At 39.6% G+C, this 27518-nt stretch overlaps 1 protein-coding gene and 1 pseudogene across 1 annotated transcript in view; both read left to right on the forward strand.

The window, feature by feature from the left end:
• DNAH8 (dynein axonemal heavy chain 8) overlaps positions 1-27518 on the forward strand; it is a 354390-nt gene that overhangs the window by 169173 nt on the left and 157699 nt on the right. The window contains exons 41-48 of the mRNA XM_075204457.1: positions 1886-2047; positions 10502-10726; positions 16642-16814; positions 18914-19092; positions 22130-22317; positions 22407-22493; positions 22761-22868; positions 23333-23467. Coding sequence (XP_075060558.1) covers positions 1886-2047; positions 10502-10726; positions 16642-16814; positions 18914-19092; positions 22130-22317; positions 22407-22493; positions 22761-22868; positions 23333-23467 — 1257 coding nt within the window. The remainder of the gene's footprint in view (positions 1-1885; positions 2048-10501; positions 10727-16641; positions 16815-18913; positions 19093-22129; positions 22318-22406; positions 22494-22760; positions 22869-23332; positions 23468-27518) is intronic.
• Positions 11438-13590, forward strand: LOC142142536 (far upstream element-binding protein 1 pseudogene; annotated as a pseudogene).

A 27518-nucleotide genomic window follows, 5' to 3' on the forward strand; every position in this document is an offset into this window, starting at 1 on the left:
TGCTATAAAGCCTAATCATTTCAGAAACTGCAGGGTCCCAAAAGGTGGGTGTTGAAGATCAGGAGACCATTAGCAGCATGGTAAATTTGTGGCCAAGCTGGATTTAACGCTCAGTGACTGGTTTGAGCTCTCTGAGTTTGTTCAAGACAGTCAGTGACCAGTCCTGGCAGAACTGTAGTACTGCTACCTTATGCTAGGATTATCTCTTTGGCTTTCAAGTAGTGGTGCTTGGTGATAATGGCTCTACTAGTTTCCCATCTTTAGATTCAGACCTATGAGGAATTCAGATAAGGTCTGCAGGTCTCAGGGGTCTAAGTTTCTTGCATTTATCATTGGGTACATGGTGTAATGTTAGTTATATTATTGTGTGGCCATTAGCTTCTTTGTCTAGGCTTTGTCTTTACATTCCGCAGGGGTCATTTACAAAGTGCTCACACTATAAAACTCCTTAGTTTGCACTAGTGTACCAAGATGGCCCGCACAGTGCACATTAAGGTGCATGGCTCCTTTCTACCCTCTGCGAGCTACATGTGAACAAAGTCCGAAAAATCTTTAGGAGGTGCACTGTGCAGAAGAGTAATCGTCATATCAATGTCACATTTCCTACAGCTTTAGTACCATCCTGTTGAATTATTTTATTACTTAACTGAAGTTTATGTTCTTTCTTCTTAGAGTGTGTTGGTGAAAATAAATATAATCAAATCATCTAGAAAATGATAACAAAACATTTTAAAAAATAGTATATAGAAATATAAAATATAAAGTTAAAATAAAAAGGTGGGATCTAGATGTTTCTGTGCTGGTGGGGTCCTACTTCTTTCCTAGATCATCTTGGTTGAAGGGTTGCTCTCCTGTCCATTGTTCCTTGCCCAGTGTTATCAGTGTTGAAGGGTGACTCCTAGTTCAACTACATGATGTCAGTTTTGTGAAACAGTTCCTGTTAATTGCATATAATGGTTTAATTTGGTCCTACAAAAGTAGTTAAAGATAAATCAAATGGGTTTCACTGCTAGCCTGCATATTCCTCGGTGGGTGACCTTAACTCTAGATGAAATAGTTCAGTGGCCTCTATGTCACACCTGAAGGGCACAGCCAGAGGCTTGGCAAGGTAAGAAATCACGCTCCTTCAGAAAGAGCTTGTATAAAGAGTACTGCTGGAAGAAATTCCTGCTCCTATGATTTAGTCACTATAAATAACATTACTAATCATAGTGCACTATCCTTGACAAGCTAAACAACCTACTTTCAGTATTTGGTGGACACTTAAGGGTAACTTTAACAAACCTTCTAAAAAGGAAAAGTGGAGGTGTTACCCATAGCAGCCAAATATATTCTAGCTATCATTTATGTAGTACATTCTAGGTTTGATAGCTAGAATCAGATTGATTTCAGTGTTCAACAACTGTACTTTTCCTTTTTAGAAGTTTTAGTAAATCTACTCCTATTCTTCTAATACTGTGACACAAATTGTACTTTCTTTTATAGTCCTCTGTCCCTCCTACATAAACCATGTGTACTGCCCATGATCTTCCCTTTTAATTCAGATAAAAAACTCATTGACAGCGGAAATGTCATGTCCCCACTCAAAGTCCTGTCATATTGTCTGCCAATGCATCTAGTACCTTATGTTAATTTCACCTTTGGTAAAAGTTGACATATCTATCCTCTTTTCACCCTTAATCGATTCAACTTTCTTTCTATCACTCTTCCCTCCCAAGTAAGTTGGTAACTGTCACCTGTGACCTCTCTCTCTTCTCTGGCATATTATATCATCTATCAAACCTAATATATCTTAACCCTACGTACATTTATTCCAGTAATGATATGACTGTCAATATTCAAATAAGTAAATAGTTTTCATTTAAATGATAAAATATTTTTTCAGTTGGAGAAACCAGTACATACACTGGGTGCAGTGGAAGTGTGGTTGCAAGAACTGTTAAGCATGCAGCAGCGATCATTGCATGGTGTCATAAAATCAGCTTACACTCAGATCACTCACGTCGGACTTCAGCTTTTTCACGTTCTTAATTTTGTTCCAGCACAGGTAAGTTGTTTTTTTATATATTTATTTATTGAGGCAGAAAATACAATATAAAACAGCAAATACAATAGGAAACAAATACCTACCTTTCACAAGTGCATTACGATCCAATGAATAGTTAGTATCATATGTCCCACCCTCCAGTGCAGCCGGCTGCAATTTCCAGATGTAATTATTTCAGAAACAAAGGCATATCATATTAGGGAAGAAGAAAAAGAGGTATGTAGAAACACCATTTGCGTATCTATCAAATCTCTCCTAACTAAAAGGGAGTTTATATACCAAGAGGTGGAGTCATATTAATTGGGGGGTCTGCAGCAACCATTCGCAACTCAAACCACTCTGCATTATAGAAACTGTCCCAAAGTTGTGTCCGTAGAGTATGAGGTAGAAGGTTGATAAAGCTCTCCCACGTTTCAAAAAATTGTTTTACTCCAGAGTTTTTCTGCAAGGACGTTTCAGTCCAATCCATGAGAAATATTTGATAGAGTTTTTCCTTGAAGAAGGAAAACATGGGAGGGGAGTTCTGGGCCCAGACCTGGAGAACACTCTTTCTGGCCGCAGCCGAAATTGCCAGCAATAATTTTCTACATTACTTACTAATTTTACAGTTAGCAGGGATTATTCCAAAAATTGCCCATTTCGGAGAAAGAGGAGCGTAATTCACCAGATGCGCTATAGAGAATCTCCAGATCTGGTCCAGAAATGTTTAATTGGAGGACACTCCCAAAAGCAGTGTGTCAGATCCGTTCGGGGAGATCTGCACTTCGGACAATTATGAGAGTCCGATAATCTGAAAGCCATTGGATGAGGATAGGTATGCTCTTTGATAAATATTAAGAAACATTTATGCGTAGGCAGGGGCGGATTGGGAACTTAAAGTGGCCCTGGAATTTTTTTTAAAAGTGGCCTTATGTAGGCGGGGCCACAACTGTAGGTGTGGTCTACCAAAGTAGGCAGGATTACCATGCCTCTAGACACAACATTGGTAAGCCAGGCCAGTGACTGAGATAGTGAGAACAGAACAGGTATTGCATTGGAATAAGTTCCACCACAATACTTGCTAAATATGCTTCCCCATGCAAACGCAATCTTTCCACTGGCAGGGGTTACCGCCAGCAATTATACTGCTATTACTAGCAGTACCCCCTGCCAGTGAAGAGAATGCCTTTGCAATGAGAAACCTTTGAAGTGACAAAAGCCCTATTGATTTATTAAAGAGTGGTCCATCCTTTAATAAATCAGCCCCTCATGCAAAATCTTCATTGAGGAATCCCTGAGCAGCAGTGTCTCGAAACCCCATTTGCGCATGCACTAATGGGATTTTGAGCATGATGAATAAAACCCATAATGTAACAAAAATGTATTCAGACACTTAGCACAATTTATTAAATTAGGAGATTACCTGCCATCCTCACATTCAATTATGGCGTTGGATACGGTTGTGCTTCTGTTCGTCCATCTCACTTCTGATCTGCAGCCACCGGCAGTGGTTCTGCCTGCCACATCGCCTTACAGAGGAGGAGGAAGGAAAGGCGTAACGAGGCCAATGAATTGTGGCGGCAGATGGGAGAAGGGGGGGGCATAAGACGAAGGAACACTGGAAGACATACAAATAAAGGGGAAGAAAGAAAGGTGCCGTCACTCTTAATGTGGAGACAGACACAGAAACAATTTGGGGTGTGGACAGAGAACAACATGGGGAGACACATGGGGGAGACATTGGTATACGTACAAAACTGTAGACAGAGACCGACACACAAAGATGGAAAGGAAGGGACAGACACACACAATAAAGAGACAGAGATGAATGCACACAAAGGCAGGGGAGGGGGACAGAGGAGGGGAACAAAGTTATAATTGCAAAGTGTTTAATAAGGAAAATTTAAAGAATCTTAATAGTGAGTGGATGATAACAGTTAAAGAAAGTGTGCAAAGTGGGGGCACATTGCTTGACAACCACCTCTTGTCCAGAGGAAAGGGGGGGTCAGAGGCACATACACAAAATGACAGAGGCACATGCACAACGGGGGGCAGAAATAGGTGTTGACAAGGACAGACACAGAATGGTAGGGAGCAGACTGCTACAAACATAAACAGAGGGTGAAACTAACATAGATGGGAAAACAGAGGAGCGTGTATGTAAAGGTGTGCAGGCTTACTTGGTACAGGAACAGGCAGCGTCATTTCCTCAGCGAGTGAGAGGAATGAAAGAGAGTTGGATGTGAGGAGTAGGAGGAGCAGCCCGCGGCACTTCTTCTGATGAGGCCACTCACAGATGTCGACGTGGGGCAGAAATGCGCATGTGCACAGAGGTTGCGGTGCCTTTACAAATGGCCGCGGCTGACTCTGTAAGGGAACAGGCAGAGCAGCGCACGGCCAAGCCAATCCAGCTTCTGTCCTAAATTATTGAGCATGGGACTGGTTCTACAGCTCAAGCGGCCTCATGACGTCATGAAGGGGGGGCATCGGCCTACCGGTAAAACTCCCGGTGAGGTCTATTGCCAATCCGCCCCTGTGCGTAGGTCATGGCAGGTAATGTTTTTGTGGAATTGGTCAATGCTTTCAAAAACCTCAGGTGTTAAATGCGGGAAGCGATCTTGCCATAAGGAAAGACCAGTTTTAAAATGATTGTAGTCAAATTGAGTACGTAATAGTGAGTAATGTGGCAAAATGATGAGTTGGGGGAGGTTTTGAGAGCATGTCAAGGGGATTATTCTAGTCAGAAGGGGAAAATGTACGTAAGACTGTGCTAATGTAATGTTGGCAATGAAAAAAAAGCTAGATGGTGGGGGACCTAAATGTGGATAACTAGAGATGACTTGAGCATAGGTCATATGGTTACATCAATCAATGGTCTAATTTTAATAATTCCCAAATTCAACCAGTCAGTGAACGGAAATGAGGCCATCCCATTCTGGAAATCCGGATAGTGAAGTAGATTGAGATGCGTAGATGCATAGCAATTTAATTGGTACATGCGACAAAGTTGGTGCCAAAGCTTACAGGTAGTAAGTAAGAGTGGGTTATGTAGAGTGTGATCTGGTAGTTCCTGCTCATGAAGGTGTATAAAACCCAACAGATTGAGGCTAGGAATAAAGCTCTGATCAAGGACAGTATGAGTGTAGGTGTCAGTATTGTGCAGCCAATCCCTAAGATGTTGTAATTGGGCCTCTTGATTGTATCTAGTGACATTTGGCAAATTAAGCCCCCCCTCTATCCCTAGACTGCTGTAACTTTACTAACCCAATTCGGGGTTTTTTAGAGTTCCAAATAAAGTGTCTAAAATCTGCATCAAGTGTAACTGAGTCTGATCGGGTCAGCAATAATGGTAACACTTGAAGGGGGTATAGGAATTTAGGAAATATAATCATTTTTATCATGATTGATTCAGCCTCCATAGGAAAGACCTAAATGGCCCCAACCTCTCATTTCGTGTTCCACCGCATTTATCGCCTTAGAAATGTTGAGATCATATAGAGAGTGAATGTCCCTCGGGAGCTGATGCCCAGGTATGGCATGGCCAATCTTGCCCATGTTATAGGAATGTCTTGTGCCCAAGCTGGAATCACAATATCCCTACCTAAATACATGCCTGGGAACTTCTCAAAATTAACAGTGAGTCCCGAGACAGATCCAAACTCCACTATTTGGGCCATCAAAGATCTAAGAGACATTTCAGGATTGGAGGTATAGATAATGACATTGTCAGCAAAAGCTGTGATTTTGAGTTCTAGATTTCCGATTATCCCCCTCCAATTGGTTCCAATTCTGCAAGACTCTAAGCATGGGATCCAAGACCAAGTTAAAAAGCAATGGGGAGAGCGGGCATCCCTGACAAGAATCTCTAGACATTTCCAGTGGGGGACCCGTGATCCCATTGACCAAGAGGGATGTTTGGGGTAAGTATAGAGAACAGCATTTAAGGCTCTAAAATCAGTGTCAAAACGTCTATGCGAGAGAACTTCATGGAGGAAGAGCTATGCCACAGAGTCAAAAGCCTTCTGAGCATCTAGACTGAGAAACATGTTGGACGTAGATCCCAAATTGGAGGCCACAATCGCCAATATAGCTATTCTAATGCCCTTGACCGAATGGCGTCCTGCCACAAATCCCAACTGATGGGATGCTAACAAACGGGAGGATGGTTTCTAAACAGTCTGCCATGATTTTTGCCCGAAGCTTATAGTCTATGTTCAAAAGGGTAATTGGTTGATAGGACCCTTCCAACATAGGGTCTTTGCCTGGTTTGGGGATAAGGACCGTATGGGCCAAAGTAAATGAGGGGTACTGTAAAGAAATGGGCATGGTGTATGGAACCAGTGTTACAACCCCCTTAATCTAATCCATATACGCACTGCACTTTTTAGCCATGTTGTTATCAGGAAATATCAGTGATGGAACTATAACATCTCCTTGGAAAAGTATTTCAGGGGTTAAATTTACCTCCACATGGAACACTCAGGAGTTGAGTGAATTACGCTACCATTGTTATTTCTGTTTGCTCCCTATTGTCCACTAGTAAGCTCTACAGACAGCCAGGAGTCAGACCCAGCAGGGGTCACCTGAGGGAGGACACCTGGGGAGGTAGGAGAGGGGGCTGGATAGTGTGAGAAGCCCATCAATCGAGATCTTTTGCAACTCCCCTGGGCAGGCAGTTCCTAAGTGTTATGACTCGTCCCAGGTATCAGCTCCTAGAACGGCTTCAGAGGTCTTCACCTATAAGAACCGCTTTTCCCGTAGAGCTAAATTCGCTCACAGGTACTCTGATGCCCCCAGGTCTTGTACTCTAGTAGTAGGAGCTGATAGCCTGGGAACGCAGCGCTGGTGCACACATAGAAGTTGAGTTAAGATACCGGCAGAGGTAGTGTAGGTCGCCAGTAAACGGTAGCACCTAGGTCCAGGCCAGGGGTCAAACAGGTCACAGTCAGTACGGCAGAGTCAGTATCCGAGCAAAGGTTCAGGGTCACAGACAATACGGCAGCGTCAGTATCCGAGCAATAGGTCAAGGGGGACAGGCAATCAACAAGGTCAGAATCCAGGCAGAGGGTCGGCAACAGTAATCAGGTTCAAAAAGGCAAGCAGTTAGCACAGACAGCAGGGTAGTATGCACTGAAGCAGGGACTATAATTGGCAGGGAGGGCTTGTCCCTGCCTTATAAACAGATAGGGGCCAATGAAAAACTGTCCTGCACAGCAGGAAATACTTAGCCCAGCTGGACTATAACTAAATTGAATGTGCGCACGCGCCCGGCTGCCCTAGATGTCGGGACGCGGCGCTTAAAGACTGAGAGCGTCCCAACCGTTACCTAGGCAACGGCCGGGACCAGGAGGAAATGTTGACAGTCGGGACACAGAGGCTGAACAGGAAGTGAGTCGCGGCTCGTGTATATGTTTAAGAAAGCAAATTTTGAATCATTAATTAGTAAGTGACCCAGCAAATATCGACCCTCAGGGTCTGTAACTTTGTCCAAAACTATGTATTGAAGATGTCTTGCAATTGTCATATCCACCACCCTAGATTTTGCATTATAGGAGGCCAAGCTGCAATCCTCAATCCAACTAGCTCGTAAGGCAAAACCACCAGTTTCCCTCCACTGGGTTTCCTGCAGGAACGCAATGTCAATATGGTCTTGTTTAAGATGATTAATAACCTTCTTGCATTTAATGGGACAGTTAAGGCCACCTACATTCCAAAAGGATAAATTGAGAGTCTGTGGAGCAGCGGGTAATTGGGAACCTAGTTGTGTGGACTGCATCACTAACCTATCCCCACAATAGGGTAATTGGTCTGACAAAAGGTGTGCGAGAGGAGAACATAAGTGAACTCCTCAATAACCATCAAAAAGTAGATATAGTGGATCTCGTTGTCTTGCAAATGTAAGTTGGAACATTGGAGATTGAGCAAACTTGTGAATGTTGAAACCAAAACATATAGTGCATTGCGTATTTCATACCTCAAACCTTTTTACAACATTTTCCTAACCAAATCTAGCATTTGATCTCTGGGAGTAATACCAGATATCACAGAACATTTAACCATATACATTTTTTGTATAACCTAATGTAAATATAGAGAATTCATGTTGTCTTAGCAAAATATACAATATAATCATCATGGAAATAAGAAAAAATAGGTGCTACTCCTTTAAGTGATAACCTGCTGCCAAATATTGTGGAAATGTGATCAAAAGAGAAAAAGAGAATAATTCTCTTATACTCGGCACATAGAACACTTTACTATAGAAGTAGGATCTAGCACATGAAAACATGTAAATAAAACATGGGACAAATGTTTATACTCTTCTATTGAGTGTAGTGAGGTAAGGAACACTTAGTATAATGTAAAAGATGGCAGATCTTACCCTAATCTCTCCCTGTACGTAACGGCTTGTCAGCGTCCCAGTAATTCCCGGTAGTCCACTCGCAAATGGGGTTCTCTCGCGTAGAGTCTCTTTAGATGTTATTCCATCCACCGCTTGAACTCACACAACTTCCCTCTCTGTCCAGCAGTGATTTGGAACCCAGGTGGATAGCAGAGTTCTTCCTGGTGACGGAAAGCCTAGTAGCCCAAAAAAACAAAGTGTTGCTCTATATCCGATGCATTTCGTCCTCACGGCACTTTATCAAGGATAAGGCATGCTGTACCCTGTGTCTCCTTTTATAGTGGACAATTCAACAAACTTTATTAGTCATAAAAAAACAAAGCAAGGTCACATATTAAAGGAATTAAAAATAAAACTTCATATTGAAGAAGTAAAAACGATGTAGTGCATAGATCCAATGAAAATACAAATCTAAGTTATATAGAGGATATATGATAAAGAGAAAATATAAAAAGAAGTGTGAAATTTTTTTTTTACAACAGTAATGGCCACAAATCAAATTCCAAATTTAATCCTCCTGTGTTACTGAAGGAATAAGGCTAGCAATGTCAGAAACTCCAGAGGTGTAATAGGACGTGGAGAATAGTATGTGTGTTCTTATGAGGAGCTGTTTATAGATAGATGCATGTGTTACATTCTGACACATTGTTTTCTTTCTTTCTTTCTTTCTTTCTTTCTTTCTTTCTTTTATCAACTGACAGTATGTACTGATCATCATCATCATCATTGTTTTGGGACCTGTAATAGATAAGTTTCCTAAGATGTATTTCTAGAGATGGAATCAAATTGAATTAAGCATCAATTTAACCCCATCTTCAGATACACATCTGTGCATGATAGACTTACACGTGCTTATCTCTTCTGTACTCAACTTGTATATTGTGTAAGGTGCCATAGAGGTTAGCATTGCTGCCTTACAGCACTGGGGTCATTAGTTTGGTTCTGACAGTGCCACTATATGTGTGTGAAGTTTGTGTGTTCTGACCATGTCTGCATGGGTTTCCTCCAGGTACTCTGGTTTTCTCCTGCACTCCAAAAACATACTGGTAGGTTAATCGGCTTCTGACAACAATTGACTGTGTGGAATTTAATTATTCTCTTGGAAAGCACCGTGTAATATGGTGGCACTACACAAAAATCTCTAAATTAGTCCCTTTATGTTTAGGTCTGAAAGATGCAATTTAGCATATGTTACATGTAAATGGCTACTATGTATCAAAAAACCCTTTTTATATATATACATTTATTGCAAATTTCAAACATTATTTCTATTTGCAGTCTTGGGTTTTTACGGTTTCTGCTGTCCTAGGCCACTTTTTCTGTGCATCCACATAATCCACACCTCCATAGTCTGTCCATGATCAAAGCTCCCTTAGCGTCCCGTCTCTAAAAATATAGTAAAAATAAATAATTTGGAAATAAGTCGGCTTGTTACAATTGTTAGTAAAAAGGCAAATGGTGTTTTTTAAGCTACGAAATAAAGAAATAAAAATAATAAAGTGAAGAGAGTACTGCAAATATGACCTTTCCTTGATTTCTGCCATACTTAACGCAATGCAGCCAGAAAGAGATACAGATCCATCAAGATTAACTGGTTGTGTTTATCCAGATGAAGGCAGCCCCCCCTTCAAAAAACTGCTGCTAACTGGCCCATTGGAAACAAACAATTTCTTGCTAGAGATGAATCCAATCCAAGTTCATCCCGATGTGTACTTACAGTATTTAATTTAGTGCATTGGCTATACTTTGTCACACAGCCATTAGGTGAAAAATGTGCACTTAACCATAGCAAGCACTCAGACACATGCTTTCAAACACCGCTGAATGTAATCTGGAAATAGGAGAGGCCTGGAGTGTCAGTGTGTGACATTGTGGTGCATACATTTAAACTGTTTCAGCTTTTAGTTCATTTTGCATAGAAATGTAATATTTCCCTTTGGATTAAGTTTGTTAAAATGTGTAAAAAAAAATAATTAAGTGTATGTGATTAGAAGCTTTAACAATCAATATCTAAATGTTTTGCAAGGGGTCACATACTTTCTAATCTATACATTTCACTGTTTTCTCTTCAGGTTGGACTTTTAGGGATTCAGATGTTATGGACACATGACTCAGAAGTAGCTCTGACCAATGCAAATGAAGATAGAAAAATTATGCAAGCGACCAACCAGAAGTTTCTTAAAATCTTAAATTCACTTATTGGTCAGACAACTCTTAAGCTTAAAAAGTATGAGAGGGTGAAATATGAAACCCTAATCATAATTCATATACAGCAGCGAGACATCTTTGATCACTTGGTAATGTATTTTAACTAATTAACAAATTTGATATGATTTTGAGGAAAGGAGGACTGATAATCGTTAATGGTTTTTTTTAGCATTTGAAGCTAACTGTAGGCTTCACTAATGTGATTATCTGCAATAAGTGCAAAAAAAACAGAGCATAATCTAAGAGCCGGAACACAACTGTAATAAAAACACCGGGGGATGTGGTGGAACCAGAAACACTGATTTCTAGGGCCAGACCTGTTTACATGCATTTTACTAGCCATAAACACCTGTAAAAACACCAGTGGACAGGGCTTGCTTCAGGGGACGTGTAGCTGTGCAGGGTTAAAGCATCTCTTGGCAGGTACAACTGATGCTGTATGGGCTCAACTATTTTTGGGAGAAGGTGTAACTGTGTCAGAATATAGTAATGAAAATGAAGTCCTGAAATATACTGACAAATAGATAGATAAATAGATCAATAGAGATAAAATATAATGAAATATGTTAATTTGCTGTAATAGTTATCCCACATGAATAGTGAAATACAGTATAGGAAAATAAGATCAATCAAAAATCAATACTATTAATAAGGGTGAAAACTAATTTATGAAAAAGACATAATGAAATAGCTTAAATAAATTGTGCAGACTCTTGAAGTTGTAGTTTGCTGTGTTTTTCGCTGTTGATTGTGGCTTACTTAGTTGTTTCATTCAATTTGAATGACATGACATATACTACATGGCCAAAAGTATGTGGACGCCCCTTCTAATTAGTGTGTTCAGCCACACCCATTACTAACAGGAGCATAAAATCAAACATACAGCTATATAATAATCAAGACTTTTAACGTGGCACTGTCATAGGATGCCACCTTCCAGTTCATTTCTGCCCTGCTAGAGCTGCACCATTTAGCTGTAAGTGCTGTTATGCTGAAGTAGAATCAACAACAGCTCTGCATCAAATGCTGCCCAAGCTCACACAACGGGACCATCAAGTGCTTAAAAGTGTAGCATGTAAAAATTGTCTGTCCTTGAGCACAATACTCACTATCGAGTGCAAACTTCCTCTGAAAGCAATGTCAGCACAATAACTGTTTAATGGAAGCTTCATTGATTGGGTTTCCATGAAAGAGCAGCGACACACAAGATCACCATGCACAATGCCAAGTGCTGACTGGAGTGGTATAAAGCACACTCCCATTGAAGTGAAATGAGTTCTTTGGAGTGATGAATCAAGCTTCACAATCTGGGTTTCATGGATGCCAGGAGAATGCTGCCTACCTGAATGTGTACTGCCAACTGTAAAGTTTGGTGGATGGTAACAATGGTCTAAAGTTGTTTTTTTATAGTATGCTCTGTGCCCCTTAGTTCCCGTGAAGGGAACTCATAATGCTTCAGTGTACAATGATATTCTAGAGAATTTTGTGTTTCCAACTTTGTGGCAGCAGTTTGGGGAAGGCCATTTACTGTTTCAGCATGACAATGCCCTCATAAACAAAGTGAGGTCTATCAATAAATGGTTTTCATTTTTCTCTCTCACCTCACTCATGACTATGACAACACCACACACATGGTTTACTGCTAGCTGGCTGATTATTCCAATGGCTCTGCCGACAGAATCAAGGACACTTTGCTGATGGAGAGACAGATTGCTGCAAAAATTGAAAGTGATAGATGGCCTACTGTAAATTCAAACAACTATGGCTTTGGTAGACAGAAGAGGCCACTTCATAATGGAGATCAACCAGAGTAAAAGATAGTTGCTCCTGTAAATGATTCATTCCCTTCATTCAATCTCCCCTTGAACCAGCAACAGAGGTCTGTTGTAACTGAGTACAAAGTTCCAAATAAAATGGTGAGATTCATAATTGGTAGAGGGGGTGAACAGATATCACACATTCAGCAAGAATCCGGATGCAAGATACAAATTGCTCCTGATGGTAGTGGCATTCCTGATAGATCCTGTATGTTAGATGGCACCCTTGATTCAGTCCAATGTGCAAAGAGGCTGCTTGATCACATTGTTGAAAAGGGGGAAGCCCACACCTGGGTACCATCATGGATGTGGTCCAGGAAATCCAGCTCAGGAAATCATGATTCCAGCCAGTGAAGTTGGTTATTGGAAAAGGAGGCAAGACAGTATATACAATTTCAGAAACGTGGAGGTGTGAAAATAGTTATGATTCAAGATGGACCTCAGAACACAGTATCTGATAAGCCATAAGAATTACAGGGAATCCATACTAAGTTCAGAAAGCAAAGGATATTGTATTAGAATTTATAATTGATCAAGAGTTTTCAGGGAAGCCAGGAATGAGTATGGCTCACAAAACCGACGGGAATGAAGGATCGATGTCCCAATACCAAGATTCACAGTTGGAATTTTACTAGGCAGAAATAGGCAAATAATCAAAAAAATTCAGAATGATGCAGATGTTCAAATACAATTTAAGCCAGATGATGGATCTACTGCAGAAAGAACAGCCCAAATGACTGGTCCTCCAGACAGATGTCGGCATGCAGTCGAGTTTACAACAGACTTGCTTTGCAGCATACAGTCTGTAAATGCTGGTGGACCTGGTCCAGGTGTAAGGGGAAGGGGCAGAGGACAAGGCAGTTAGAACATGAACCCTCCAGGTGGACTGCAAAAGTTTTATTTTGTTGTTGACACTTTAGAATCTGATTATATTGTGGGGGACTATTAAAAACATAAGTCAGCAATCTGGTGCCAGAATAAAGCTTCAGCGAAAACCTCCACCAAACATGAAGTTATTCACTGTACGTGTATCTCCACATCAGAGAGATTTAGCAGGACAACTGATTAAAGAGAAGGAATCCAGTAGGTCCTCCAGTACCTCACGGGTCTCTCGGTGGTGTACCTGGCCCCCATAGACCTGGTGCTTTTATAGGACCCTACAATGCCCCACCTTATAACTCTACAATGCCCCACCTTATAACCCTGGTCCTCCTGCACCGTATGCCCCATAAGGATGAAGAAATACATACCCACATTGGCAACAGCAAGCACAGCCAGACCCAAGTAAAGCTGGAACAGACCCAAATTCTGCAGCGTTGGCAGCATATTGTGCTCGCCATTACAAACAGCAAGCACCTCAGCCACCTGCAGCTCCACCTACTGGACCAAGTACAACCCAACCTAATGGACAAGTTGAGCCACCAGCTGCACCTCAGACTGGGCATGTAGGCTATAAAAAATCTGGAGAAGCGTATTACAGAAAATGGGCCAGCAAGTGCCAACGCAAGATTATACAAAAGCATGGGAAAAATATTTAAATAAAAAAACAAGGGCTACCTGTACCAACTCCCAATGCAGCTCCACATGCTGGTCAAGTAGATTACAGTGCTGCCAGAGCATAGTACTACAGACAGCAAGCTGCTTATTATGCCCAGATGAGTTTACAAGGAATGCCACAATACCATCCTGTGCCAGGGCCAAAATATGTAGTGGACAGTACAGTATTTGCATCATGATGTTGGGGAAAACCTCTGTTAAATATTTGGAGGCAGACATCTTGATGAAGATCTTAATTTTTGTTTGGTTTAAAGATGATTTGAAAAATGTACATAAATTATTACTACTGATGATAGAAGGCTATATTACTGTGTAAAAATCTAAAATTAATTTGTTCTTAGTGTATTTAGTGTAGATGTACACATTCCAGCAAATGTATCTGCAACTATTATGTGATCAATACTTTTTGATACAAATGTACATTTTCAATGTATACTTTTAAAATGCCTATTTTGTGCTTTTTAATAAATAATATGAAATCTCCAAAAAATGGTTTCCTGAGTTTGGTGTGGAAGAACTTGACTGGTCTGCACAGAGTCCTGACCTCAACCACATCGAACACCTTGGTGATGAACTGAAATGCGAGTCAGGCCTTACCACCCAACCTGACTGCCCGACCTCACTAATGCTTTTGTGCTGAATGGATGCGAATCCCTACAGCCATGTTCCAAAATCTAGTGGAAAGCCATCCTAGAAGAGTACATTTTCATAGTTTTGTAATAAGCTGTCCAACAAGCACTTGTGGATGTGATATTCGGGTGTCCACAAACTTTTGTAGTGTATGAAGTGAATCTTTGGAATGTTCATAACTTAAATCCCTTCTCTCCCTCCTTTCTCTGCCATCACATGGCCACCAAACAGTTTCCTAACTGATTGGCTTAGGAGAATGACACATTTCTATTGCAGGGACATCCATATAAATCTCCCTTGTTGTAATAGGGACACTGAGTTATAAGAGCTCCTCCTGAAAAAATGAGAGCTTCAGGCTAAAGAGGTATAAAACTTGCTCTTTAAAATAAATATATTGGGGATAGAGATTGTGTAAATGTTTCATGACAATGTGTGGAATCAGTTTTCATCTTATAGAATTGTAACAAATACACTGGTTGAGATTATAATGAATTTCCTGTTTTTTTCTACGCCTATAAAATTAATGGCGCTGATGGCAAGAATAATGAACAGTGTTTTGCATCAGTCAGTGTGTTGTAGTTAGTGTGTAAAAGTGTAACTAAAAAAAAGGGAAAAGATAAATCAGACAATACTGCAGTACTGGATACACATCTGTGTAGTAAGTGCAGTGTGCACAGAAGTGTAAATTAGTCTGGATACTAATAGTCATAGAGATCATCTGCAGATGATCCCCTAGTACAATTCAGGGCTAATAAATGTCCGAGAGGCTGTAAGCTCCGTTTATAAGGCTACAGACATGATATTTCTTGATGCTTGTTGATTTGCTTCTGTTCATTTCACACACTGTGATTGACCTCATTGTCTCATTTTGGGCAAATAAGAATTGACTGTCTAATTAATTTGTAAATGTTGAATTTCTGAAATTGGGCTTCATTTCCAAATGGCTGAATCCATTCATGCATCAGTAGTTATCATTAGATCTGAGCTAAGTTTGATGCATCATTGTGTTAGGACAAATTGAATCTGTTGTTTAATGTTAGCATTCTATTGTTATGCTAATTAATAATCACTACTGACATGGTAATTTAGGACAGAGTAAATCTACAATTTGAAATTTATCTATTTAAAAGTCTTGGTATTATTGACTGAATAATATACATAAAATAACTGGAGTGTTTATACTTAACTCAATATGCCCACAATGCTGCCAGGTTGACATATTCAGAGGGAGGTACTTCTCTAACTAAACAGGCAGAGCTTGAGTGACAGCTTGACAGACTATGTGGTTTGGTGGATTCATACACAGGGGGAGGGCCAGACACGTTACAGCAACAAGATGACTGTAGTCTCAGCTTTCTGACCTGCATCAGATCCCATAGGGTCAGAGAAGCGTCACCTGTCTGTAGTGGGGACTGATAATAATTTACTTATTAATAGAGCTGCAGCAGAATGTCACAGTTTCCATCAGTACAGTGCTGACCTGGCCTGCTAATGCAGTGTGTGCAGATGGAGCCATTGGACTGTCACACTGCTTCAGAACTAGTTCAAGTAAATCATTTCTAGACCTCCTCTTTCTGCTCTGGACCTCTCGGTTCTCCCTGTAGCCTGGGGACCCCGTAAAACCATATGGGCTGCAAAGGCTCTAGTTATGTCACTGGGGAGGCCCTCTGGAAATGCTTGCTGTTTGCTCAGTTCATCAACTAGTGGTTAGACATGAGCTCTATGATCTATTATTTATAAAGAACTCCTGATCATGGCTATGTGATTTTATATATATTTTACTTTGACTAGCACTATGACACCCAGTGTAACTTCACCCTGAGGAACAAGAGGATGACTGGCAACTTAATATTTATATGCATCCAGCCAGTGTACATATCTCAGAATTAAACCACCAGAATCATTTTCCATCATATAATGTTTTTCTTATTTTATGTTTTACTGGATGGGATTTCCTCCGAAGTAATGAGACAATAATGCATGTATTTATATTATATTAGGTGAGAATGCAAATCCGGTCAGTAATGGACTTTGAGTGGCTGAAGCAAATCCGATTCTATTTTAACGAAGATCGGGATCAAGTGATTGTGTCTATTACAGATGTTGACTTTGTATATCAGAATGAATTTCTGGGCTGCACCAGTCGTCTTGTTATTACACCATTAACTAATCGGTATGTTGAATGATCTTTAGGAACACTATATATAAGATTATAATTAACATTCTTATAACATGACAACATTACTAACTGCAGTTTTTTGAGCCTTATAACAATGTATTTTGCTGTATTGTAAATACTCTTCAATGCTCTGTCCACAGTATAGTTACCTGCAAGACATTTAAATTAATAAGCATTCCTCAAATTATGCAGTTACCTTCTGACTATGGAATCCTAGTGATTACACTACAGCTTTCCGTAATTCTGTAGTTATTCCTATGTAAGTGGAACCCCAAAAATGTGTTTTAAAATTCACAGAGCCAAACATATTAGGTTTCAAGTGAATTGTTGCAACAGTATACAGTGATAGCGCTTCACAGTAACACATCCTTGCTCAACCTTTCCTGCCTCATTCTTGTTGGGTTTCATGTGTACAAAGCTAGTTACATCTAGTGCTTTAACAGGCCATTGTTATATCTAGGCATTGTTCCTAGTAGATGCAATATTACTGAGTCAGATGTAGGCAAACACTGCATTTTGCAAGGAGGAATGTGTGCTATGGGGCATATTCAATTCTTCCCATTCCCCGCCGCGTTAAAACTATTACCGTTATTACGGTAATAGTAAGCTGGATTGCAGCTCGCGGGTCTGGGAGCTGCTAGCTGAAATCCAGTGAGAAAACTACTGTAATAACGGTTTTTATGTGCACCATTACCGTAATAACGGTAATAGTGTGCAGAGCGCGAGATTTTCGGCTTTTCCGCCGACAATTGAATATGCCCCTATGTGTCATAAATGTGGTTTATAACAATGTATCTCTTAGAGAAGGTATGGGGTTGAGGGAATTTGAGTATGTAGCTTCTACATATATATACCTGTATTCACTACATATACAAGACATTTGTATAGCTGCTATGTTATACATTGGAAAAGCATCAATGTAAGTTATATTGTCACATGTTTACATGTACAAGAAGTAAACAACATAATGGGAACAACAATATAATGTTACAGTCTCAGGTGTAGTATCCTATATTGGGTTCACATCTGGAACCTGCGATATATGGCCATTACATATGGAAAACAGCAGTGTTATGCATCAGTGCTCAACAGGGCTATTTGGTGACCACAAATTCTCTATGGATGGGGGATTGTCATCCTGGAAGAAACCATTCCATTGGTAAACAAATGCTACAACATGGGATGAAGTCAGTGCCATTAAGTAGAGATTAGCATTGACCTCACCTTCTAGGGCAGTGTTTCCCAACGCTAGTCCTCAAGTACCCCTAACAGATGCCCTTCCCTGATGTTGTTTTCCCTCAGAATTCCATGCTGCCTTAAACTTAGGCTCTGTTACTCATGAAACATCATCAGCTTCAGCTGTTTTGGTCACTGAAGTTCCTGCTCAACATGCCACCACTATTGCCCCTCTGTCACTGTCACTAAGGTTCTTCTCTTGCATCTATTGTATCCATAATTATAGGCAACTACAGTATTCCAGCATTTTTATATGCAACCCTGACCATGCTGGGGGCAATATGCTAAGATAACACACAAGCCACACCACTTGCTTACAACATGATTATCAATACCATATAATTTAACATACTTCTTTACATGTGATAATGTAACACATATTCAAATATTCCAAAGGCCTCAAATAATTAGTTATGTAACTATTCTATATAGATATACAGTATGTATTGAGTGTTACACCTTTTGCTGTAATCATACATTACGTACCTGTCCGGTCTAATCACTTGCCCCCTCCCTGCAGTGTCACTGCACTCCATATGGTACAGGAGGTCTGGCGGCTGCCACGCTCTATGTAACTGCCCACAGGACTTGTTTCTTTGTATCAGCACAGATGGTGCCTGATACAGAACTATAGTTATTTTCTTTAAAACTGGGACATCCCATCTATATAAGGACTGTTGGTGCTCTCAGCTATAAATAACTCAAAACATATCCAGCAAATTCTCCTGTTTTCAATATACACCAGTCATAATTTTGTATATAAAGGAAAGATAAGTCATGTGTAGTTAGCTGGTGCTATTTATAGCTCTTTGTTTCCACCATTTGCCAGTTCATGTATCTGATTGTGTTATTTGCAGGTGCTACATTACATTAGCCCAAGCTATAAGAATGAACATGGTTGGAGCTCCTGCAGGGCCTGCTGGCTCGGGGAAAACGGAAACCGTAAAAGATATGGGGAAAGCGTTGGGGAAATATGTTGTGGTGTTTAACTGTTCTGACCAGATGGATTTTAGAGGTTTAGGAAGAATTTATAAAGGTACAGACTATTTCCATTCTTTTTATTTATGGAGAGATGTCAAATATATATTAATGTATGACAAAGGCCTGTGGCTGCACTTATTGCTCCTCTTGTTGCTGAGACATAAGTAACAGTGACCACAGAATGACTGCAAGTGACATTGTAGTAGTATTCATCATCCTGGTTAGACAAATGTGTTTTATCCCCATCACTGCTGCAAAGCACAGGGCATAAAGTAACAGTATAACTCAGACATGCAGGAACATGGACATTTATTATAATAACAAAAGAAAAGAAAATGGGAGAAACCCCCTATAAATGGGACTCCAAGTCAGGCGCACAGAAAACAACTGCTGCAACCAAGTTGGGAAGTCTGCTCACCTACAATAATAATAGTCTGACTGTAATCAAATGTATTGTGTAATAAATAGCCAACTGGTCCAATGATAAATCCAAATAAAACCATTGGATTGGATAAGCTCACTCAATATTTATAGAAATGTAGTATTTATTTAACATTAATTTATAAATGAATCTAAATAAAGTACCCTGAGAATTATGTATTAAAATGGTAGTATTCCTTGAAACCTTTGATTCGGAGTGAAGCGTAAGCGTAATTTGCAAATGAAAAGTTGCACACAAATGTATGTTTATGTAGGCCATATTCAGAGATGAAGATGTGTCCAGGTCTGAATGTGTAACAAAAGCGTCCGGAGTAAAGCGTATTAGCAAAATTCCATGCTAAAATCATGACTAAGTATTGGGGTTATGTCAGTCAACCCTCTAGGGGTTAAAGTGGGACATTATGATTCTCTTATTTTTTACATTTGTGATGTGTTTCAGGCATTTGATTATCAAAGGTCCTTACCAATATATTTTAGGCCACAGCCACGTCCCAGTATATAAGTAACATGAGTACTATTACAATTCATTATCTTAATTATCAACTTGTTTTATGAACTTAATCATCAACTCTTCTTTGTTCTTAGAATCACTAAAATATTTTGTTTTCTATAAAGGGCCTTTGAATACAGGACCTAATACAAGACTTAATTATTAACTTTCCCTTATTGTTAGAATCAATAAAGTATTTAACATCTTTATTACATATTTGACATAATATGAAGGACCCATAGGGAAAGAAAATTTTGGTTTTATATAAGCCAAAATTTACATAAATACCTGAGTAGGTTATTAGAGTTTTATCTCTCTTATACGCTATACTAGATTAGTTGAAATATGGGGTACTAAAATTGGATGTTACTGCAACAAATGCCAGTATTTCCCCATAATATTCCTGATACTTCTTTGTGCAGAATTAGTAACAAATAGACAGAAAAAATTTATTCACATTGCTTATTATTCTTATACACTAGTAAGTACTTATGTTACACTTTTTTTTTTAATAAACTATCTTCAATAACCTTTACTAGACATTTTCATTCTAAAAATAGGCTCCTCAAAAATGCTAGCCTGTTGTGTAACAGAATCCACATTCAAACAATTCCTATGTAACAGGGTAAATTGTGAGAATGGGATATTGTTTTTCCATCTGCCATTGTGGCTGCTGGAATAATCTAAATAACTATTCAAATTCAAGTCTGCTTCTTTCAAGACTGTAGACACAGATATCTTCTGTGTTTCTTTTTTTTTTTTTAATAAATTCTTTATTTATTTCAAAGAGAATTCAAGAAGATGCAAAAGACAGATCAGAACTACACAATCATGTACAAGATCTTACATAACACATTGGAAATAAGTCAAAAATCATGGAAGATCCATGCAATAAAAGTCTAATCATAGGCATCTGTGTCGACATGAATGATAAAAACTCAATGTATCCTATCTTTTTTTTTCCCCTTTTTTGTTACTTCTGTGTTTCTTTTAAAATAGAACTGTCCATAAATAGGTCTAAACATTCTATCATCTGACCACCAAATTTATGAGTCAATTTAAGGTTGCATAATTGATATTGAATTGATCAACAAAGTGATTATATTCCACTTGGCTACCAGTTCACATTAAAAAGATATCATCAATATATGTTTATCAATACCGTATATCTTTTTTTTAAATACACCAACACAGGATAAAGGATCTGCTGTTAACGTCTTGGTTCCAGATACCACAGGATACCTTCAGAGGTCTTGTGGAGTCCATGCCTCGACGGGGCAGAGCTGCTTTTGCATGAGGGGGACCTACACAATATTAGGCAGCTGATTGATCTGTGTATTTTAAGTTTATTTTTCCTGTAAATGTTCACTCAGAAATTACTTGTTACTCTGTATTGACAGCTGACATCTTCCTAGCTCTACAAAGGTAAAATGAATTTGCATGGAGCAGCGCCCCCTGTGGCCAAACTATCATAAAATATGGTAGAATATATTACCTGCTGATCTTACCATACTGTTTTTCTTGTCATTGCACTTGTCAGAAACGGGAGTACCCCTGCTATTTGTAGCTATAAAAGACACAAGATAGATATATGTTACAGAATAATATTGCTAGTGTGTCCATGGTTCTATTCCGAGCAATTATGAAACGCATTATTTTTCACCTTTTTATATTATTAATTGAAAAAATAAACATTTGTCTTAAACAATGTATTTTAACATTGTACTAGAATTGTTGCCACTACAGTATGACTACATGATCTCAGAATGTGGCCACTTTAGTGTTCTTAAGCTGTATAAGGTATATTACTCCGAATTATCTATATTAAATCAAGTTCTTAGTTATTAAAGTATCATTTCAGTGTATTAAACAAATAGAGAGGTTTTGTTTGCCACAACAAACCAGCCATTAGGGTAAATTCCATTACACTTACATTCATTGATTAGCCCTAACTCCCATTAGTACCTATTTTGGCTGGAGTGTCGCAATTTGCAGACCCAGAAAGGGGCGTGATCTTTCAATAATATGGGCGTGGGTCTGTGCTGATTTGGGCATAGTTCATTGGAGGGGATTATGTATGTACCGACTTTGCATTTTAAAATGTTAGTTGATCTAGATTAGCTGCAGCTTCATAAATGGACTTTTACTGTCATGTTTGTAGGTCTTGCACAATCAGGCTCCTGGGGAACCTTTGACGAATTCCACCAAATTGAGCTGCCAGTGCTGTCCGTGGCAGCCCAGCAAATGTATATCGTATTAACTGCACGAAAAGAAAGGAAAAAACAATTTCTGTTTAGTGATGGGGATATTGTTGACCTAAACCTGGAATTTGCAATTTTTTTCACAATGGTAAATTTCTGAAACATTTCCATTTGATCAATTCTTAAAATGTTACTGGGAATATTTTCTGGCATGGTACATAATGTTGTTTTCCTTAGAATCCTGAGTATTCCGGACATCAGAAACTTCCTGAAAACTTGAAGATTCAGTTTAGAACTGTTTCTATGATGGTACCCGACAGGCAGGTAATGTGCTAAAGCTTTACACCCACTGCCCAGATACAGAAATTATAAAACATATGTATCCCCCCCCAAGAATTAATTGTGGCTTTTTTAACTGTTATGTACGACATGAATGTTGTGGGGACAACAATTGAATTAGCAACATTCCCAAAATTAAATATAAGAGTTACTCTTTCAGATGATGTAATGTAATTTAGTTTCTGAAGATTGCATTTTTAATTCATTACATTAAATTGTATTGTAACGTTTTTTCCCGATATGTTCTTTCAGATTATAATAAGAGTAAAGCTTGCAAGTTGTGGGTTTCTAGACTTTGTATCTTTGTCTAAGAAATGTTATATTCTATATAAACTCTGCGAGGAACAGCTTACTAAACAGGTACTTGCTTTGTGATTTTATGTAATTAAATATTCTGTGTTTTTACTTTCATAAATATTTAATATTTATTGAAACTCTCAAACCCTTAACTAAAATACCTAATCTACTGTTATAGTTACAGGTTTGTTTCTAAAATTCACAATTATCAGATTACTTAACACAAATGTGGAAAATTTACATAGATTATGAGCAACATCTTGTGGTATGTGGAACAGAGCCAGATAAATTAACAATGTATTTAAACCTATGGAAATGACCTGAGTAAAGTTAAGCAGAAGCAGTAAATTGCTACTTGTTTCTGGTGTTTTACCATTCTGGTCTCCACATTTCATCAGCGCCCAGTTATCTGCAATCTCTAAAGTGAATTTAGCCTACAAAAATTAGATCAAAACTAACTTAATCGCTAAAATCCATTCAATCCATCAAGCAGCATATAAAAGTAGCATATAATTACATTATCTTAGGTTCATTATGATTTTGGCTTGAGAAACATCCTGTCAGTTTTGAGAATATTGGCGGCACAAAAACAGATGAGACCAGATAAGAGTGAAACTAGTATTGTCATGAGAGGCTTACGAGATATGAATCTGTCAAAGATGGTAAGTACCCTATATATATTTATATATTTAAATTTAATTTCTCTGCTTATTTGTGCTAGGTAGTTATTGTACATTACTACAATTTTTGTACCATACTATAATGAAACATATGTTTTGAATTATTGAGGTAATTTTCAAGATTATAAGTTACCTCTCTTGAATAGGGCCCAACCAACCCTTTGTTTTCATGTCTTCATTTGCACTGTGGAATCTTACAAATCAACAACAATAATAATAATAATAATAATAATTCTGAATAATTATGTTCATAAATTTGTATTCCTCCATCATCTGCTCACCTGGCCCACAACCAAAGAGTGAGGCAGGATGCTCCCGACAGAGCCAAGATCCTGGCCCCTAACAGATCGGCATTAAATAGCGGTCTTCCATACATATTTTACCACATCCCAGATGTGTTTCAAGAGGATCATTCAGACGTTACACTAACTGGTCTGTCCGACTTTCCAAGTATGTTAACCCATGCTGAGGCAAGTATGGATCTGAGCACAGCCCCTGCTGCTGAAGAAATTAATTGAAGTGTAACTTCCATCTTTCTGCTTTTGCTGTCCTTAAGGATAGCGGCCCCTGGAACAGGGATAGAGGTAGATTTGGACAAGCGTGCCATAAGTAGAGATGGTCACTGGCCCCCGTGTTTTGGTTTTGGATTCGGTTTTGGATCTGGATTACCATCGTGTTTTGGTTTTGGTTTCGGTTTTGCCAAACCGCCATTGCGTGTTTTGGTTTTGGTTTTGGTTTTGTTTGGTTATGTTTTGCTATTTTGTTGGAAAATCAATGTTTTTGGGCCTAAAATAACCCAATTTAGTGCTCCAACTGTTTCATAGATAAGTAATCTAATTGTAGAGGTAATAAATCATCCAAAAACCAGTTTAATTCCTGGTAGGCCTTCATTAATTCTACACACAAAACAGATTGTCTTCCTCTTCATCTATGCATATTGGCAATGCAGCCATCGTCTTTGGATGTATATTACACCCTACACTTATAGTTAAATATGTAAAGAAATGGAAAAAGGCAGTTTGCTTTCTGTCTCTATAGGTCCCCCTCCACTTGTTTAAAAAACCAAAAAATTCAGCCGGTATAGACTGTACAATATTAATAGAAATGGACAAAGCCAGTTTTGTTTCGGACTCTATAGGCCCCCTCCACTTGTCGAAAATACAAAAAAATTCAGCCGTTATAGGCTGTACAATATTAATTGAAATGGACAAAGCCAGTTTGGTTTGGGCTCTCTAGTCCCCCCTCCACTTGTCGAAAATACAAAAAAATTCAGCCGTTATAGACTGTACAATATTAAGAGAAATGGACAAAGCCAGTTTGGGGTCACTCTGTCTATGACACCCTACCCTTAAGGAGAAATTGCCCAAACAGCAGCCTTTCAAGACGGTACGTGATATGGAAATGCCACAAGTCCCTTTCCTCTTTGGGGGTAGATTGCACCCTACACTTACATAGAAAGTTTTAAAAAGATGTTATCATCATCATCTTCAGCTTCATCCTCACCCTCATCAGTGTGTACGTCATCATCACAGACTATCAATTCATCACCGCTTGAATCCGCCATTAGAGAACATTCAATGCTTGGAGGTCTTGGATGGTGAAGGCCTTCCTCGTGGAAGATGTAGTTCATTTTTATAAACATCATTTTCTCCACATTTTTGGGAAGTAACCTTCTACAGCGATTACTGACTAAGTTCCCTGCTGTGCTGAACACTCGTTCAGAGTACACACTGGAGGGTGGGCAGCTTAGGTATTGCAAAGCAAGTTTGTACATGGGTTTCCAAATGTCCTGCTTTTCTTCCCAGTAATGAAAGGGACTGTCTGACATTTCCATATCAACTACCTCTTGAAAGTAATCCTCCACCATCCTTTGCATGTTTATACTCGTATTGGATGGAGTTATGGGCAAAGTGACACATTTTTTAGAAAAATCCTTCAAACCAGCCCAGATGTTAAATTGTTCTGGTCTGCCCCCTGCGTCTTCCCTGCTTCTTTTTGGGAAATTTAATTTTTTACGAGCAGCAGCAGCTTGAGAAAGTGAAGGAGGACACGTTGTTAAGCCGAGGCCCAGTTCAGCGGCCAACTTGCTGAGCAATAGCTCCTTGCAAAAGTTCACATCTTGCTCATTTACAAGTAAAGACTCAATGTAGGTTTTAAGCTTGGATCAAGCACAGTGGCCAAAACGTACTGATCCGAGTTCAAGATCTTAATAACTCGAGGATCATTGTGAAGCGAATTAAGTACTTGATCGACAAGGCCAACATACTTTGCTGAATTGCTTGCTTTCAGCTCCTCCTTCATTTTCTCAAGCTGCTTTTCCAATAGTCTAATTAAAGGAATGACTTGGCTCAAACTAGCAGAGTCTGCACTCAACTCACACGTCACAACTTCAAATGGTTTCAGCACCTTGCACAGCACTGAAAGGATTCCCCACTGTGCAAGAGTGAAATACATCCCCCCTCCTTTCCCAAAGTCATGGCTTGTGCAATATGCTTGGATGGCTTTGCGCTGTTCCTCCATCCTCTGAAGCATGTACAGGGTGGAATTCCACCTAGTTACCACCTCTTGTTTAAGTTGGTGGCAGGGCAAGTTAAACTGCTCTTGGAGCTGCTGTAATCTCCTACATGCTGTGGCTGAATGCCTGAAATGGCCTGAAATTTTACGTGTCACTGAAAGCATCTCCTGCACCTCACGGTTATTTCGTAGGAAGCTCTGCACCACCAAGTTGATGGTGTGAGCAAAACAGGGAATATGTTGGAAATCACCCAGCTGTAATGCTCGCACTATATTGTTGGAGTTATCAGAAATGACATACCCTGGGGAGAGTCCATGTGGTATAAGCCATGCATCAATCACATCTCTCAGTTTGCATAACAAATTGTCAGCTGTATGCCTGTTAGTGAAGCCAGTGATACAAAGAGTGGCCTGCCTGTGACAAATGTTACGTAGTGGTGTACATGCTGCTGCTGTTCCTGCTGGTGAAGGTGAATGACCAACCCAGTGGGCTGTCACAGTCATATAGTCTTTGCTTTGGCCACTTCCACTTGTCCACATATCTGTGGTTAAGTGGACAGTGGGCAGAATGGCATTTTTCAGCGCAATCTCTACATTTTTACACACTTTTTGGTATAGTTGTGGAATTGCTTTACGGGAGAAATGGTGTTGCGATGGAATTCTGTAACGCGGACATAAAAAATAAATTAACTGTGAAAAACCAGCTGCGTTTATTGTGGAGATTGGACGCAGATCTAACACTAACATTGCAGCCATGGCGTCTGTGATTCGCTTGGCGAATGGGTGACTGCTGTCATATTTGCTTCCCCTCGCAAATGATTGTTTCACAGTTAATTGCTGAAATGTAGGACTGCTCATTTTCTTGACCTGCCTCTGGGATGACGATTCACCCCCAACAGCAGCAGCAGTGGGACTAACGCTTTCTTCAGAGGAATCAATAATAGTGCAGGAGTCATCCAGCCTTAAGTGGGATGCCGGGCTAACTCCGAGCGCTACTGAGGATATTGATGAGGATGGTGTGGTGGGTGTATTTTGTAGCCGTCGGGATGTCGGTGAGCGGAGGGTCTTAGCTGATGATGGAGTGCTTGTATTTTTTTGGGAAGAACTTTCAGCTTTTCCCAACACTTTGCCATGAACTCTCGTTAAATGGCGTAACATAGACGAGGTTCCAAGATGGTTAAGGTCCCTCCCTCGACTGACTGTGGCTTGACATACACTACAAATGGCTATACAATTGTTGTCTGGATTTGGGTAGAAATAATTCCACACATAAGAAGTGGATTTTTTTGTTTTAAGCCCAGGCATGACAATGGTCTTTTTCTTGTCATGTGCCAGAACTGCTGCCACTGGTGCAGGACTTACACAAACAACCTCATCCTCATCAACATCCTCATTAGCGCCCTCATCGCCTACACAAATCTCCCCCTCATCCTCTTCTAATTCCAAAGTGGCATCCTCAATTTGGGTATCACCGGCTACACTCGGGCTATTAAGGCACACATCAGCAGAATGCTCACGA

The sequence above is a fragment of the Mixophyes fleayi genome, chromosome 3 (genome assembly GCF_038048845.1).
Source record: "Mixophyes fleayi isolate aMixFle1 chromosome 3, aMixFle1.hap1, whole genome shotgun sequence".
NCBI classification, from domain to species: Eukaryota; Metazoa; Chordata; class Amphibia; order Anura; family Limnodynastidae; genus Mixophyes; species Mixophyes fleayi.